The sequence below is a fragment of the Mytilus edulis genome, chromosome 3 (assembly GCF_963676685.1).
Source record: "Mytilus edulis chromosome 3, xbMytEdul2.2, whole genome shotgun sequence".
Classification (NCBI taxonomy): Eukaryota; Metazoa; Mollusca; class Bivalvia; order Mytilida; family Mytilidae; genus Mytilus; species Mytilus edulis.
Window position 1 is genome coordinate 98,347,196 of NC_092346.1, and position 17,194 is coordinate 98,364,389.

At 32.0% G+C, this 17,194-nt stretch overlaps 1 protein-coding gene across 16 annotated transcripts in view; it reads left to right on the plus strand.

Moving 5' to 3' along the window:
* LOC139517920 (neuroligin-4, X-linked-like) overlaps positions 1 to 16,856 on the plus strand; it is a 261,221-nt gene extending 244,365 nt beyond the window's left edge. For 10 of the 16 annotated variants that reach the window (XM_071309459.1, XM_071309461.1, XM_071309460.1 and 7 more), the window contains exons 2-7: positions 2,374 to 2,523; positions 3,794 to 3,979; positions 7,906 to 8,704; positions 9,862 to 9,959; positions 12,416 to 12,469; positions 15,713 to 16,856. In XM_071309459.1, the coding sequence (XP_071165560.1) occupies positions 2,374 to 2,523; positions 3,794 to 3,979; positions 7,906 to 8,704; positions 9,862 to 9,959; positions 12,416 to 12,469; positions 15,713 to 16,644 (2,219 nt within the window). In that variant the 3' untranslated portion in view covers positions 16,645 to 16,856. The remainder of the gene's footprint in view (positions 1 to 2,373; positions 2,524 to 3,793; positions 3,980 to 7,905; positions 8,705 to 9,861; positions 9,960 to 12,415; positions 12,470 to 15,712) is intronic. The other 6 variants (XM_071309466.1, XM_071309465.1, XM_071309462.1 and 3 more) reach the window with 1 other exon arrangement.
* Positions 16,857 to 17,194: the final 338 nt, after the last annotated feature.

Below are 17,194 nucleotides of genomic sequence, written 5' to 3' on the forward strand. Positions count from 1 at the left end.
TTTAAATAAGTCTAAACCCCGATGAAATCAAATAGGTATTTTAAAAGCAACATTCTCAACTTAACATCTCCATCATAGTAGGCGCCACCTGTTGAGCTGGATTTGGTTTCCCTTGTGGTGCAGCTGAGATTTTGAGTGGGTTTGTGTTGCTCGATTTATAGTAATATGGACTATTTCATCGTTTTTAAACGACCGCAATGCCAAAACTTTTGCGGTCGTATATTGGTATCACGTCGTCGTCGTCGTCGTCAGCGTCGTCCGAAGACGGATGGTTTCCGCATAATAACTTTAGTATGAGTAAATAGAAATCAATAAAATTTTAACACATTGTGTATAACCACGAAGCTTGGGATTGATTTTGGGGGTTATGGTCCCTAAGGTTTAGGCATTAGGGGCCCAAAGGGGCCCAAAACAAGCATGTATCTAGTGTCAGGACAATAAGTCGTGTGAAGTATTTCTATTGTTCTGAAATTGTTCCACAATGTTCAATAACATAAGTAGAAGGTTAGGATATATTTTAAGGGCAAACAGTCTAGGAATAAAGGGCAAAAAAGGGGCCAAATACAAGCATTTTTGTAGTTTCAAAACAATAAATTGGAGTTATTTTTCTTTGTCCAGAATAGTTGTTAAATCACCTTAAACCAATGCATTATGAAATCTTTGAAAAATGGAGTTATCTTTCTTTGTCCAGAATAGTAGTTGAATCAACTTAAATCAATGCTATATACAATATACAATATAATATTCACTTTACTACCAACTGATAAATAAAAGCAATCTTTACCATTCAATGATTACAAGCACTTTGATTACCATTCTAGTGTTATGCCCTTTATAAGTGGAAATATTGAAGATTTTTTTAGTTTCTGTTCTTATAACTTAAGTTTGTCTTAACTAAATTTAATGCCATGTGTATATAATGCTTTATTACCTCTAAACTCAGTTTAAGTTAATTTGTTGGCAGTTTCACTTTTACAGTTCTTGAGTTATGTCCCTTTATAACGTTGTGTGCTAGCGGGGGCATCACCTGAGTCCCTTTGGACACATTCCCAATTTATTTATTTTTAAGTTACTATTAATTAATATTAATTTTTACCATGACTGTATGACATTTTATATTTTAATATTTTATGATGTATTTTAATGAGTAGTTATTGTTCCAAACTCCATGAGAAATTTGAAGTGTGATTATTTTTGGAATAAGAAAAAGGGGGAGGTGAAAAAAAAATGGGAAAGGGTGTGAAATTTTTCTCATTTCAGATTTCAGAAATTAAAAAGAATATTCCTCAAATAATTTTTTTTAAGAGGATTAATATTTAACAGCATAGTGAATTGCTCAAAAGCAAAAAAATAATTTTAAGTTCATTAGACCACATTCATTCTGTGTCAGTAACCTATGCTGTGTCAACTATTTAATATCCATCCAAATTCAGAGCTGTATGCAGCTTAAATGTAGTGTCCATACTTGCCCCAACCGTTCAGGGTTCGACCTCTGTGGTCGTATAAAGCTGCGCCCTGTGGAGCATCTGGTTTGTTTATGTTATGATGTTGTCAACTTTGTGATTGAACATACCTATAATAAAGATTCTTAATCTTTTCTTTTTGAACCTAAACCTAGTGAAATATATCATGTGATGATATTCTAAGAGTGGAATGAAGTGTTTATCTCTTTTTTGCAGTCTGAAACGCAGCTGCTAATGTTCATCGAAATTAAACCGATGAAAGATATTATTGCAATATCACAAATTATATAAAAAATGTGTGATAACGATTGTGATATAAGTTAGATAAAAGTCATTGACGTTATAAATAAATCAGACGAATAATGATAAGATGATCAATTTATCTAACCTAAAGTTCTGTTTCTATAGTACGCGACCTTCTAGTAAAAATGCCATATTAAACTCAATTTTAATGGAGACCAATGGAAACGGTGGTTATACGAAAGCACATGCGTGAGAGTGCCTACTTTCAACACTAAAACAAATCATACACTGATACTCTTATCCAATAAATGTCAATTTTGTATTTTCATGACTTTCAAATTTTATAACAGCATCAGCAGGGCACGTCTGCTGTAATCTGTATTGATATAGTCTTTACGTAAGATGCTTTAAAAAGCAAAAGTCGCTGCTTGTTAGTCGTATTTATGTCTAATAATGATCATAGTTTTGAAATTTCCTCAAAGTACAAACCCGATGTATTCCCGATTACAGTCTTTCTTGAGTAGGAAGGAGCCTTTGTATACAGGGTTTGATAGGATTTGATTGGAAATTTATGTACATTTGGGTTTTACTGTAGCTTGTCATAGAATTAACGGCATTTAAATGTATTATCATGTTAGATACAATAGAAATCAGACGATATTTTCAGATTGGAACAACACATCAAAGCTTCCTGTGATGGTTTTTGTACATGGCGAATCATATGAGATCGGAACCGGAAATGCATATGAAGGGAGTGTACTCGCTAGTTATGGAGAAGTTATAGTTGTTACTGTTAATTACAGATTAGGTGTCTTAGGTATGTAAAGCATTATCACAATTGCTACATGTTTGAATAGAAATAACAAGAATAGTATTGTGCGTACGATTGCCAATGATAAAAATAGATGCACCAAAGACTTGGAAGGACATCCCAGTTAACGAACAGGGTCGGGTTATTGTCTCTTTGACACATTCCCAATTTCCATTCTAAATGTTAGGTAGTGTAACTAACACATATAGTGCCATGTATTAGGTAATACAGCATCTTGTTAGATTAAAGACTATAGAACATATATTCCCTTATATGATTAATACTCTGTTTGCATATTAAAATTAATAGCAATTTTTGTAATGTAGGGTTGCTGTCGTGAGCATAATTTGTTATCTTATCACTTTTTGATATATGCCAAACAAAACAACATGTTAACACTTGTGTCAGTATTTCATAAGTTTTATGTTACCTGCCTCAAATATGATTATAATGATTTGTTTAATTAGTTTTTGCTGTCTGAAGTATCTTAACAGTCTTGATCTAGAAATTTACATTTCTGTTTTATTCCACAAGTGACCTACTCTGCCCTACTTTATATTCTGTAAAAGCTGTATGTCTTTCTGTCTGGTATATCTCTTTTAATTTAATCTTAATAGATATTCTTTACAAAAATAATAGAAGTATCCAGCAGGCATATTTAATATTTGTAATTTGTCTTGCAGTTGGAATACTCACCCGACATTGACATATGAGGATCAAAACTGAGTTAAATTTAAACTTGGCCTATAATCATTTCAACCAGCTATTTTTTTCGTTCTACATAATATGTTTACTTGATTGTAGTTTATAATACTTTCTCTGATAGTATGTAAGGTTTATACTGTAGATAATTAAATTTAAAATAAATCATGATATAAAAATGTATGCTAATGCAGCGGTTAAAATCTATCAGCTTATTGGGCAAAAAATAGTTTCAAAAAAGGAAGGGAAATTCCCAAAAACACTTCTTCGGTGTAAACAAACTAAATATATTATGCCTATTGTTGTGGCAGTGTTCAACTCACAAATACTTTTCAAATGACAGCTACAGATACCGGTCGTATGTGGAGCTGATAGATGCATTCAACTAGTAACATTGATTCTGGACGATTTAGATATAATGCTTACACCAATAGGGGAGGATAATATAAAGGATGATATGAAAAATGATAATGCAAAGAATGACAACAGTCCACAAAACACACAACGTATTAAAAAAAACCTCTTTGGTACAATTACAAAATGTTCAATTTAAAACTATCTTTTCCTTTGCTAGGTTTTCTTAGTACTGGTGACAATGAAGCCAGTGGAAACTATGCATTATGGGATTTGTTTGCTGTATTGTCATGGATACATGATAACATAGGTGCCTTTGGTGGAGATACTAACCGAGTGACATTATTTGGACATGGTTACGGTGCAGCATTGGTCAATATTTTATTATTATCACCAATGGTATCAAGTAAGTATTCATCTGATTTGTTCATCGTTTTAGAAAAAAATAGCATTCATTAAATTATGAGGTGCGTTTAACATACGGGGACCACAGTTTCATATTCTTAGAGATTTGAAAAAGAAATAATATGGTCTTGCAAGAACTGCAAATATATAGCTTTGCAAAAAAAAGAATTGAAATAAACATTTTAACATCAAAATGCAGGATAAAAGTGTGGACAATAGTGAAAATGTAAATTCTCGCGATAAAACCACACATTTCCCACAGAAAAATACTCGAAACTCACAAAAGTGTGACGAAGGTGTACTAGGCATTTCTATCACTGCACATTGAACGTTTTGGTGCTCAAAATTTAAAAGTTCTAACGAATTTCTAGATCACTTGTTTGATTGAAGCCGATGGTAAGGGTGCTTAGTTACAGTTATGCATATTCTATTACTGTAACAACTTGATATTCTTCATAACCTTCAGTAAGACTCTGGTGATAGTTTATGAAATCACTCGATTGGTTAAAGCCGACGGTAAGGATGTTAAGTTGTAGTTATGTATCGTCTATAACAACTTGATGTTTTTCACAACCTTCAGTAAGACTTCGACGATGTTTTATTAAATCCCTATGAATGTCAGAACTGTAAGAAGAGGAGATTGACACTCCAATACATTCAAAAATCAATATCCGTGTTTCACTGGCAGCCTTGTGGATAAAATAAAAAATGAACAAGTTATCGGATAAGCAAATGGTCAGCGTTATTTTTATTAAGGGCATATAGTATTGTGCAAAATGACTGTAAAAAGTAATAGAAAAAAAGCAAAACAAAACCGGTGCTTATAAGATAGGTAAAAATAGTTAACAGATGGTGGAAATTAGTATATAAACACCAAAAACGTCATTTAATTTCAAGAATGCATTTAAACATTTAACATATAATTGGTAAGATTAGAAAACGATGAATATGTAAATTCGTATTTATCATTATAAAAACATGGCGAAAATAAATGCAAATATCGTTTTTACGAAAGGCACAACTCATGCATCTCTAAAATCATTTCGGATAACCTGTTATCACCCACGGCGTTTGGAGGGGTTAGTATTGCCCAGTCTTTTTTTCATGATTGTCATTTTGTCTTCAACTTGTCTTATAAGTTTGAATAAACCTTTGGTATCGTCCGCCTTTTTCCTACTCTGGACCATGAATACATTCGGATTGTAGGACCATGAATACATTCGGATTGTAGGACCATGAATACATTTGGATTGTAGGACCATGAATACATTCGGATTGTAGGACCATGAATACATTCGGATTATAGGACCATGAATACATTCGGATTGTAGGACCATGAATACCTTCGGATTGTAGGACCATGAATACATTCGGGTTGTTGCAGATTGTTTTTGTAAATGACATCAAGATGCTTAATTGATAAAAATTTTGATGCGAGGTAAACATGTTTTTGAGCGCCCAACCTTCCCCAAACCTTCTTGGACAATGATAAAACTGCACAAACTAAGAAAAAAAACTGTAAATCATTAGATTGGCACGAAGCACAAAAACAACTGGATTAAAAATTCGTTGACTATATAATGAGCATATCTATGCCATTGAACTTGAACTTCAATACCACAGCTAGCTCTGGCTCACAAACTAGAAATAGAAGAAGAAGATAAGTCAAGGACAAAACTGTACGACAAAAGCGTAATTTTTTCTTTTCAATTTACACGTAGCAATATTCCAGGACATTTGCATATGAAGTATATATCTCTCGGTTAATATAATATCTTATCTTGAATTATATACAGCAATAATAACAATAAACTTAACGAATTATACGACAAATGACAGTTCGTGGACCAACCTGGATCATATATCATACCTCCCACAATTGTTAAACAAACTCAATGGATAGTCTTACATTTCTGTACACCAAGGTTGACCAATAGTAGTGTGAAAGTTCATAATGAGTACTTAGCCTTCCCTTTTATATTGAATAGCGGTTATAACGAAAAATATAATGTACAGACCCTTTATTAATTATGAGTCTATGACACAAATTTATATAGGTAATTGAATTTAGCCAAATCATTGTAATACCGATGTTGTTCATTTGTTGTTTCATTGACATTTGTTCAGACTCCTGTTTTCGTGATTGAGCAAATTGCAGTTAACCTTATGTCAATGCATAATTGTGTTTGTTAATACTTCGTTTTTAACCGAGATGTATTCTGATTATTTGTGTCGTTTTATTACTGTTCCATTGATATATACCCCCGCATCTCTCTTTATTCATCGTTTGTTCATTAAACTGACAGATTTAAAATCCGTAAGACAGTTTAAAAAAAAACAATCATAAAATGCGATTCTATTCTCTATAGAAATGTTTCTTTTCCCTTATTTTCTATTTGTAGAAGCGACAGTAAAAAATTAAAAGATAAAAAATATAATCAGAAAAAGTTGTAGCATTCTCTATAAAGTTTGATTCCGTTTTGTTACGCAAATTAGAATAACTTACTATAACTGTTTACAGCTATGATCGTCTGCCCAATTAGAAGGGAGATCACGACCCATCTTCGCATTAACTGATTATCGGAGAAATGTTTATATTAACAGTGGAACTAATTAGCCTTGATGTTTGCTATTGAAGTCATGGGCGAGCTGCGTTCCTTTTTAGAATTATTTTTTATCACGATTGTTTTCTACCGTACGTGACATTTCTATTTAAATCGTTATAGTGGAAAACTTTTTTTCATCACTAATGACACTGTTGTCCGGTAAATCTTTGGAGGGAACTTATTTAGTGAAGTCGTTACAATTCCTTGTCCAACAATAAATGCTACAAAAAATTAACTTATTGGTCATACTGGAAAATGTTCCCTAAGGTTTTGTTGTTTAACCTTGGTGTGTATGTTCTAAATGAATTTATGAGATTTGAAAATCGGTAAACTTCTGTGACTTCTAACTAATGACATAACACCTTAAGAAAAAGTATTTTGCTTAATACACTTATAGACATGCAACACGACGGATAATACATGTGGACCAGGATTTACTATATAGAATGACACATTTCTTAATAACTCATATCATCTCTGGCTTTTGTTTTTAATTTTAATGTTTTCAATGCTTTTTTAAGTATCCGTCGTTTTTTGTTTTGTGTGCTTGTCATGATGTTTTCGGTTTCTCTACGACATGTTAATTTTTATTGTCTCGATTGTTTTATTCACACATCGTTGTCAATGTCGGGGAATTTAATGCGACTGTCATACAAGTTAGAGGTTAAGCTATCTATAAAAATAACGTTAAATTCACCATTTTCTACATAAGAAAATGTCTGTACAAATTCAGGAATATGATAGTTGTTATCCATTCGTTTGATGTGTTTTAGCTTTTGATTTTACCATTTGATTAGGTACATGAAGTTCGGTATTTTTGTATATTTGTTTTTCATTTCAAATGTATTATTAGCCCTTAGTTAATATCAGCCCAAGATACGAAAGCTCGCGCGTTTATATTGCCCGAGGTTTGTTAATACATCTGATATGAAAAATGACATCTTTTTATCATATGCCTCAATACTGGAAAACATTAACAGTTAAATATATTGATCATTTTAAGTGGTTATCAAGTATGAGTTCAAAAAATGAAAAAGTTTACATCCGATATGAAATATTCTATTACTTGACTAAACATAGGAGAAATATAATGGTTTAATGAATTGTTATATTCACGATGAAAAAACATCTGCAAACATAACGATATCATACAACTTAATTAATTATATCATGATTATATAGAATAGGAGGGCAAGAGTACTTGTTACATTTTATATTGTAATTTACAGCATTTCTGACTTTACACTTATGTTAAATAGAAAAGACGTTAAACTTATGTATGGAATAATTGTTCTGTAATATATGGTATACTTTTTTACAGCTCGACTTATTCAGCGTGCCATTTTGCAGAGTGGTTCAGCTCTAAGTCCCTGGGCAGTATCATTTGACGCTGTCACATGTACGCAGTGGTTAGCTGTAAATGTTAATTGTTCTCAATATTTAAGTGATTCAGAACTACTTGTTAAATGTTTGCGCAATAAAACAGCTACTGAACTAGTAGAACACGTGCCTTTACCTCCTAAATATTATTCCTGTTTTGCACCAACACCCGGTGGTGGACAAATGTTTCCTGATAATATTAGAGAACTTTTAAAAAGAAGGGACACTGTATTTTCTCAAATCCCTGTTATGTTCGGTGTAACTAGAAACGAAGCTTACTCATATCTGAAGCAACGGGAACTTGAAGAAGGAATCACAAAGGAAAGAAAAGCTCAGATAATTCGTACTTTCGTTCACAATTTGTATAAATTCCATAGACAAAAGTTATATGAAATCATTGACTTTCAGTACACTGAATGGAATAAAGAACAAGATAGAAACACTACCCGTGATAATGTCATGGACATGTTGAGTGACGGTTTGTATGTCGCTCCTGTGGTAGAAATGGCACACGAACATGCAAAACGGGGTGCTGGTACATACTTTTATAACTTTGGATATTCAACACAATCCGAAAACTTTCCTCAGTGGTCTAGTGGTGTCCATGGCGACGAATTACCGTATGTGTTTGGAGCCCCTCTTGTTGATGGTATTTCGCCATTTCCTAGTCGTTATACGAAAAACGAAAAGAAATTAAGTGCAGCTGTAATGCGATTCTGGACAAATTTCGCAAAATCAGGGTAAGGCATTGTATTTCTGCAAAATCTAAGATTTTTTTAGATTTCGTTTTTTTTTTTAATTCTTCAGCAATAGCTATAAAACCAAGTTTTATTAACCATTTTCTTCATACGGAAATGTCTGTATCAAGACAGAAGTATGACAGATGTTTTCCGTTCGTTTGATGTCTTTGAGCGTTGGATTTTACCATTTAATTGGAGACTTTCCGTTTTGAAGTGTCCTTGAAGTTCATTATTTTTGTTATTTTACTTTTGACATACTTTACAAATACAAATTATCAATTGAGAATGTCTCCAACAAATAAAAGTATTTCAGTATATTAAACTTGACTTTTACTGTAAAACTGTAAAACGTTATGGTAATGCAAAAAACGTAAAACCAATACAATAAATAGCATGTAATACAGTATACCAATACAATAAATAGCATGTAATACAGTATACCAAATGCAAAATCATGCTTAACCTTTGGTCTTTTCAATACTTGTGATTCCAATGTTATTTGGTTTGTTTCCAGTCTTTAACAATACACTTAAAGATCAGTAAAAATATACATTTTATTACTTTTATAGGTAACAAAGTCATTTATTCACATAAAACTGTATTTCCCTTTAATTGTTCACATTTCACATATAAAGCAACACAGTGTGAAGGAGGATGAGTTCTGATGAATACCACAAATAGTACTTATATGAAGACAACACAGTTATTTATAAAGCTATCAGACTCTTATATTGTCTATAGTTCTTTCATCACATGATAACAAACATTTCATAAACAGTTAATACAGAATTGTTTTCAGTATCCAATTGACATCTTTAAAGAATAAGATGTGATTGTTAGCTCCGCTGGTAAATGTAATAGGATATCAGTGAATTATTTCTCAAATATAGAAGTAGAATCTTCATTTTTTTGTGTCTACCTTATAATTGTATTGTGGCTATTGTCGCCACAGCCTATATTACTACATGCTGTGCGTTTAATTAAATATATTTGATCTAACTAGTATTATTGCTGGTTTGTAGACAAAAACAACAAAAAACTTCGCAAGCAATTCCAGTTCCCAATTTTAAATTCCGATATAATTAGACCATATATAAATGATATAAACCATACTTATATGACATTGTTCATGGTGTTTATGAAATTATATATTGCAGGGATCCGAACGTGCCGTTAAAGGATACCGAACAGGACAAGTTTTCGGACGTGTATTGGCCGAAGTATGACATGGCTAAACAACGATATTTTCATATAGGTACGTATATGGAGGTATAGTTTGGTCAAACAACTATTCTGAGTAGACTTGTAGTACACATTTTTCAGTTTTTTAGAGATGAAAATGAAAACTCAACCCTGTCACTCTTGCATTGGAAAAAAATTAATAGCTCTGGATATTTTATGAACAATTCATTACCGTAAAAGTTATCTACGAAACTTCAAAATTGATTTTAGTAATTGAACAAAATCAGAAAGCAAGTACTGACAATAAAAAAAATCAGAAATGCAATCGATTTTGATATTAATGAGAGAAAAAAAACAGATTTTCTAACATATAATTGCATGTTATTTATGCGTTCGCTGCAATGGTCAATCGAGGTACATACAGCCTTATATGTACATTAGTTGTAGTTCCATAACACGTGTGTTTTCTCATTTTGTTTTTTATTGACATTTCAAACTAAATACAATTTAAGTTTTATTCTTCCACTTATAACTTCTCATTTTTACTAAATCTACATATTAACAATTGGTGTACTTGAAAATATACCGTTGTTTATAATTTCTAAGATCATACACACATACGCATACATTATTTGTTGTTTCAAAGAAGAATACGTTTTTCCATATCGTCGCTGGGCTTCTAAAATGTTGTAAATTACAAATTTTTCAAGAAAAAAATTTCTCACAAACAGGCTTTGAAAATTTTGGCAAAATGCATGCTTCCAAAATTTCGTATGTGAACTTGGACATTTTTGTAAATAGCAGTGAAATAAAAACGTTGACATTTCTGGATTATCCAAGAACTTAGATTATTTTCACAGAAATAAAGAAATGTACAATTATTTTTTGTCCAAAGCCATTTTACAACGATTTTCAAGTTTTCATACAACATTTTGGAAGCAAACTTTACAAACAACTGACATTGGCAATTTTGTAATATGTCTTATTTCAAACATTTTGATTGGTCTAACTGTGTGCTATTTTGTAATACCAAAGATTTCCTCCCGCCCAGACCGTTGGTGTCAAAAAGTATTTTTAGCCAAAAAAGTCATATATATACGACATTTTAGAAGCCCAGCGACGATATACTAAATAGAAACTTGCCTGACAAAAAATGATCTACATTGTTTTATAAACAGAAACTATAAGTTACACAATGTAGATGTTAATTTGATGGACTTATAACTATTTTGAATGTTAACTTTAGAACACTTTTTTTTAATGGCTATCGGTACGACAGATGCAATAGGTAACATATTTCAAAATGAAGAAAGTCATGAAAGCAAATCGTTTTCGACAGCAAACGGGAACACACGTTATATAGTATGTCATCTGCCAAATTTGAAACACAGGTTTGCACATTCATATTAATCGACAAACCTATATTCCGTTATACGTGGGACAACATCACTACACTATGGAACAGTGTTTCTAAACTTGTTTATGCTAATCTCCTATTCAGAGTTGGATAAAAAAAAAAGATAAAGATAGTCAATAGTCTGATAATGTTTCATCGGGGAAATTTGAACATAAGGGTCGGTTGAAAACAAAACTTTACGACAAAAGAGATGATTTCAGCTTTCCAATTGTGAACTTTCCATTTCTAAGTATCAACATTCCTGCAGCACCTGCATACGGGGTATGTATCTCCCAATTGATACGATATTCCCGTGCTTGCATTTCCTATCATGATTTTCTTGATAAAGGGTTTCTGCTAACAAGGAAGCTATTAAACCAAGAGTTCCAAATGGTGCAGTTGAAATCATCCCTTCGTAAATTTTAGGGACGCCATCACGAGTTGGTTGACCGTTATGGAATAACCGTTTCACAAATGATATCGGATATGTTCCTTACGTCGTAACTACAATCCCCTTCTCATTCATTAATGTGACCTACCGAATTAGACTATTTACCGGATTTGTTATCACATAAGCAACACGACGGGTGCCACATGTGGAGCAGGATCTGCTTACCCTTCCGGAGCACACGAGATCACCCCTAGTTTTTGGTGGGGTTCGTGTTGTTTATTCTTTAGTTTTCTATGTTGTGTCATGCGTACTATTGTTTGTCTGTTTGTCTTTTTTATTTTTAGCCATGGCGTTGTCAGTTTATTTTCGATTTATGAGTTTCACTGTCCCTTTGGTATCTTTCGTCACTCTTTTTTAAGAAGAGTAGAATCTGTGTTATCAGTCTTTTTTCACACTTTTTTTTTTTTTTTTTTTTTATTAATTCCTGTTTACATTAACTAAAATCATATTAAAACATCATATTAACTTATATATTAAATTTAACCCTTCACATGTGTGGAAGTATCGCGAAATAAATTCCTTATCTGATAACCTGAGACTTCGTTATCCTAGCAGCATAAAGATATACTAGTAGGTATAGATATATATCGTGTTCATTTTTTGTACCGGAGTACAAATGATCCTTCAAAACTTGGCAAATAGTACAAGTAGTGTAAAAGTATTATTTCTCTTTTGACATCAGAGACTAATCCATGCTATGGGGAGATAGGCGAAGAAACATGTTGGGATACTTTGGGTATGTACTCTGTGTGCATGCAAACTATATAAAATAAATACTAACAATTCAATTATATTCTATAAAAGTCATTATAATTAATAAACATATGTTTATACAAATTTCCTCTCTTTTCATTTCTTAAAAATAAAAGTTAAAATTGAATGTGCATGACAAAAACATTGATATTTAAATTCCAAAACAATAACTTTGAGTTTTAATCTTCATATTTGCTGTCAGTGCATTGCATATTGAACTTACTAATGCCTTTTGCATTGTTCAACTTTTTTGGCTGATAGAAAAGCTTCATTGCTTTATTGCACGTTTTTAACAATGAGAATTAAAAATTATACTTTCGATAAGAATTTCAAGATCTGTATTCGGCGGTTAAAAATATTTATCTAGAATTTACCAATGTATCAACTGAGATGAGAAGTCCAAAATCATATCGATAGTTTAGGTTTTTCTTATCTATGTTATACGTAGTGGCATTGCTTTTAGGTTTAGGATATTGTATAATCAAGTTAAACATTGTCTTGCTTAATTACTACATAAACCGTGCTGCAAATAGAAAAGATCCTAATGTACTTATCAAATATATCAATACATAGATTTGCTTGCAGACACAGTAGATACACATAAGTAATACAAAGTGCACACTTAGAGAGTACAGTAGATACTAATAAGTTTTAAGAAGTGCATAAATAAGAAGTACAGTATTGAAATTTGGGCATTAATATTTACATGGGTGTCATTCGGTTTTAATTAGAGAATTGATCGTGAAGGAATAACTAACTGTCAAGCATTGCAATCAGACCGTGAAAGATTTTCAAAAACTTGATGAAAATGCGTTGCATTGAAACAGAGCATAGACAACCCAAAAAATGGAAACACGTTTAGTTTAATACATTCTGATATCATGTTGTAATAAGGGGGAAACTAGGTGAGACAACGTCGATAATAGTAGCAAAATTCCGATTTTGATTGATCTAAATATACCGGTACAAGATTGTGTAATATTTTACAAAGAAGTAGGTCCGGTAAGGTCCGATTTTGGCCTCAAATTTCAGGTTCCTCTAACAAAAGATTTTGGATACTTTTTAAACACTTAAGTCTCTATTTCAATTGATTAGATTAGTTTTTCTGAAAGATTTTAACTGATTCAGTCATTAAAACGCTCTGATTCAAGCTTAAATATGAAACATCTATATCAAATATGCCAAAAAACGTCACTTTTCAGATGGTTTTTGTCAAAAACGAAAGTGGCCGCATCCGTGTTCATCCTCAACCTTTATATATGTTTTGTATTATCATTAAATGCAACTTACATTTCAATAGTATGAATGAACACGAATGCGGCCACTTTCATTTTTGACGAAAACCGTCTAAAAATAAACCAAAATGCTTAAATTTTGAAGATTTCAGTAATTTAGCATGACTTACTGATGCTAGTACGCGATATGTATGCATTGTATTGTCAAAAATAGCTCATATTTATGTAGCAGAAGCATTTTACTTTCCAAAATATAGCTTAAAGATTGCATTTTCACAATTTTGTAAAACTGCTATATTTTGGGGCCAAAAAGGGGTCTTACTGAACCTGCTCCTTTAAATTCGGCTATATTGATATCAAAATGTAGACGTGCCCTGAAAAAAAATGTATTTGCAACTTTTGTCTTTTTTTAGTTTATGATGAGAAGATATAGTCAGTTTTCAAAAAACATTCATTCATTTAGTTCCTATAAAAAGTGTATCGAAAATTTAACAAAAAGTAAAATCACAAAAATACTGAACTTAGAGGAAGATCAATTGGGAAAGTCCATAATCACATGGCAAAATCAAATAACAAAACGCATCAAAAACGAATGGACAAGAACTGTCATATTCCTGAAAACATTGTTCTCTTTGTTTTACCTTTAAGGCAGTGCTTTTATTCGATTGTGTTGCTTTTTTGCGCAATTCTTTTAAACATAAGTATGGAATAACAGACGTGTTGTACAAAGATATCAAATTATCTGCTAAGCCATTCTAAGTCTTTATTTATCATTCCTATGATTGGTGTAAAGGGAATAATACATCAAGACAAAAGTAGTGTACCGGTGTTCATTACTGCCAATGAGAAAGGTGCATGTAAGAAGACTTGATAACAAAAACGTTCATATTGTGTAGCTCATGCAAATATATAAATGTATTTTGCTATAAATGATAATCATAAATATGAAAACTTGATAACATCGTTTACAAACACAGAATATAAAAAAAAATCAGAATCTTCCTGTTAAACCAGTCTCGTAAAATGTAGTTAAAACATATGCCTTGGTTTGTTTTAACATTTTATAGGAAATTTTACAGGCGTATCTCGAAATATTTCTGTATAAAACATATGTTTTGGAAAATTATACGATATGCTATCTTTGTTGATAGAATATCTCGTATATTTTGATAAAAACAGATCATTCTATTTAGTTCTTTAAGTCTATAATGGTTTCGATGTATATGATGATAATTTAAAAGAACATATTTTGCTTACCTCATCAATCTGTTTAAATTCCAGTTTACATCTGCAAAATTCTACCGGTTTTTTTTTATTTGACCTTGTTTTATTAAATGATTTGCTAAGTTTGCCACATGAACTATTAAATAAAAAGTAAATCTCAAAAATAACTAAGTACAAGGTAAATTCAAAAAGGGAAAATTCATAAAAACTGACTAAAGCAAACGTTATCAACTGACAGAACACATTCGGTAAAATAAATTCCATTTAAACAACTTTTTAAAAGCCACACATAGTTTCTGATAGATTCATTCGGCTGTTGTCTGCTCTATGGTCGGGTTGTTGTCGCCATTTCCTTTCTCAATTTTATCATTTATATAAAAGACTGACAAAACAGTAATACACAGAAAGTGCAGACAACTGCATGAGGTAAATAATCGAACAATATAAGACCTATCTTGTCAGATTTGTTTTGTTCTTACGTTCCTTTTTAGCAATTTTTACTTTCTTACTTCAATTTTTATATTTGAAATCCGCCTTTTGAAAATGAGATTATTATAAGACAGTGGCGTCTATTCCTACCAAAGGTTCTAGTCTTTTACACGAATAACGATAAAATAATTCAGTATACGAAAATATTGGAATTTTGTGTCTAGAATCAGTAAAATGCTAATATTATAACAAATTCTCACACTTAAGTTCTTCACAGGATTTTTGAATTGAGATGAACAAAATATATAAACGATCGTTTGTTTTGTAATATTTTACAGGTAAACGTCCACAGATAAAACACCACTACAGAGGATCAGAACTGGCTTTGTGGTTGAATCTAATACCACAAATAAACAAGAAACAAGATCCAAATACGGGTATCAAACCTGAGGCGTCTCAACACGAACTTCTCGACTGGAAAAACATATCAACATTTGACGATCCAGACGGACTAGTATCTAAATTCACTCGTTTATTTCCCTTACCGCCTCCGACTCCTCCGGTCACGCGGCTACTTAATGATGTCCACGTTACTAATCATCCGGCGTTTGATGGAATGGATCGAAATTACCATAGATCGACACCAAGACAAACATCACAAGAAGAAATTACAGATCCACCGAAAGACATTACTACAAATGAGAACACTGCGATTGCTGGAGAAAGAACACAAGAATCTTTAGCAACAAGTTCCGTCCCACTAAGTATCACTGTAGCAATAGGCTGTTCGTTATTATTTGTTAATATTTTAATATATGCCGGAGTTTATTATCAAAGAGAAAGAATAAAGAAGATAAAGCAAGGTGAAGCAGCTAACGCTAGTAGAAACTCACAAAGTAGGGGGAATAGCAACGAACCAGACGGTGACGAAATTACAACAGTTCCGGTTAATCATTTATCTGGATCACTTTCAAATTCTAAACCAGATATTCAAAACAATCCTGTATATTCTGTTATATCGAAACAGTCAGAAACGGCTGATAAATATAGTTACACACCAGTGCCAACAAACACTAATTCTCCTATGCATCGAACGCGAGTGCCTCACTCGCAGACAAACTCAATTGCTAGTTCGAGTAAAAGTGGCAATTCTTTAAATCATATTTCTGGCAAACCACCGGAACGTTCACCACATGGTAGTGATCGAAGTGTAAATAAGCATAATCAAACTTCTGCTTCTGGTTCAAATAATGCAATAACGATAGTATAGTGGATGTAGTTAGCTACTGTGTATATAGTGTGTATACATTTAATGATAATTTTTTTGTAAATATTTCATTTTTACCATTGTGTACATGGCGACAAATGGATAAGTATGTATGTGTGCTGTCTGTGTTGATATCATTCCTTTACATATCCGGTTTGAACTGATTTCATATCATTCTTAATGAGACGATTATTAAATAAAAATTTTGAAAACTATGAAGAGTTGACATGACAAGTATTCTTTACAAACTTGTCTTTTAAAAAGAAGAAAAAATGAGTGAATACGGGAAACTTGTTCGAATTATTTTACCAAAAAATTACTACACAATAATTGTCAAAGTAAAAAAAAGTATATACATATATCCTGTATGCAAAATGTAAAAACACAGGTCTTCTTAGCTGGTTAGAATGTATTTCTCTTTTCGGAAAGCAGAGTTCACCAACATTGATATGAAGGATGCTATTAAATAAAAGATAATATTTTTGCTTGGAAACTGTCAATATACTTACCACATCAAATCAGTTGTCATGAGATTTAAGTTTTCGTTCTACTG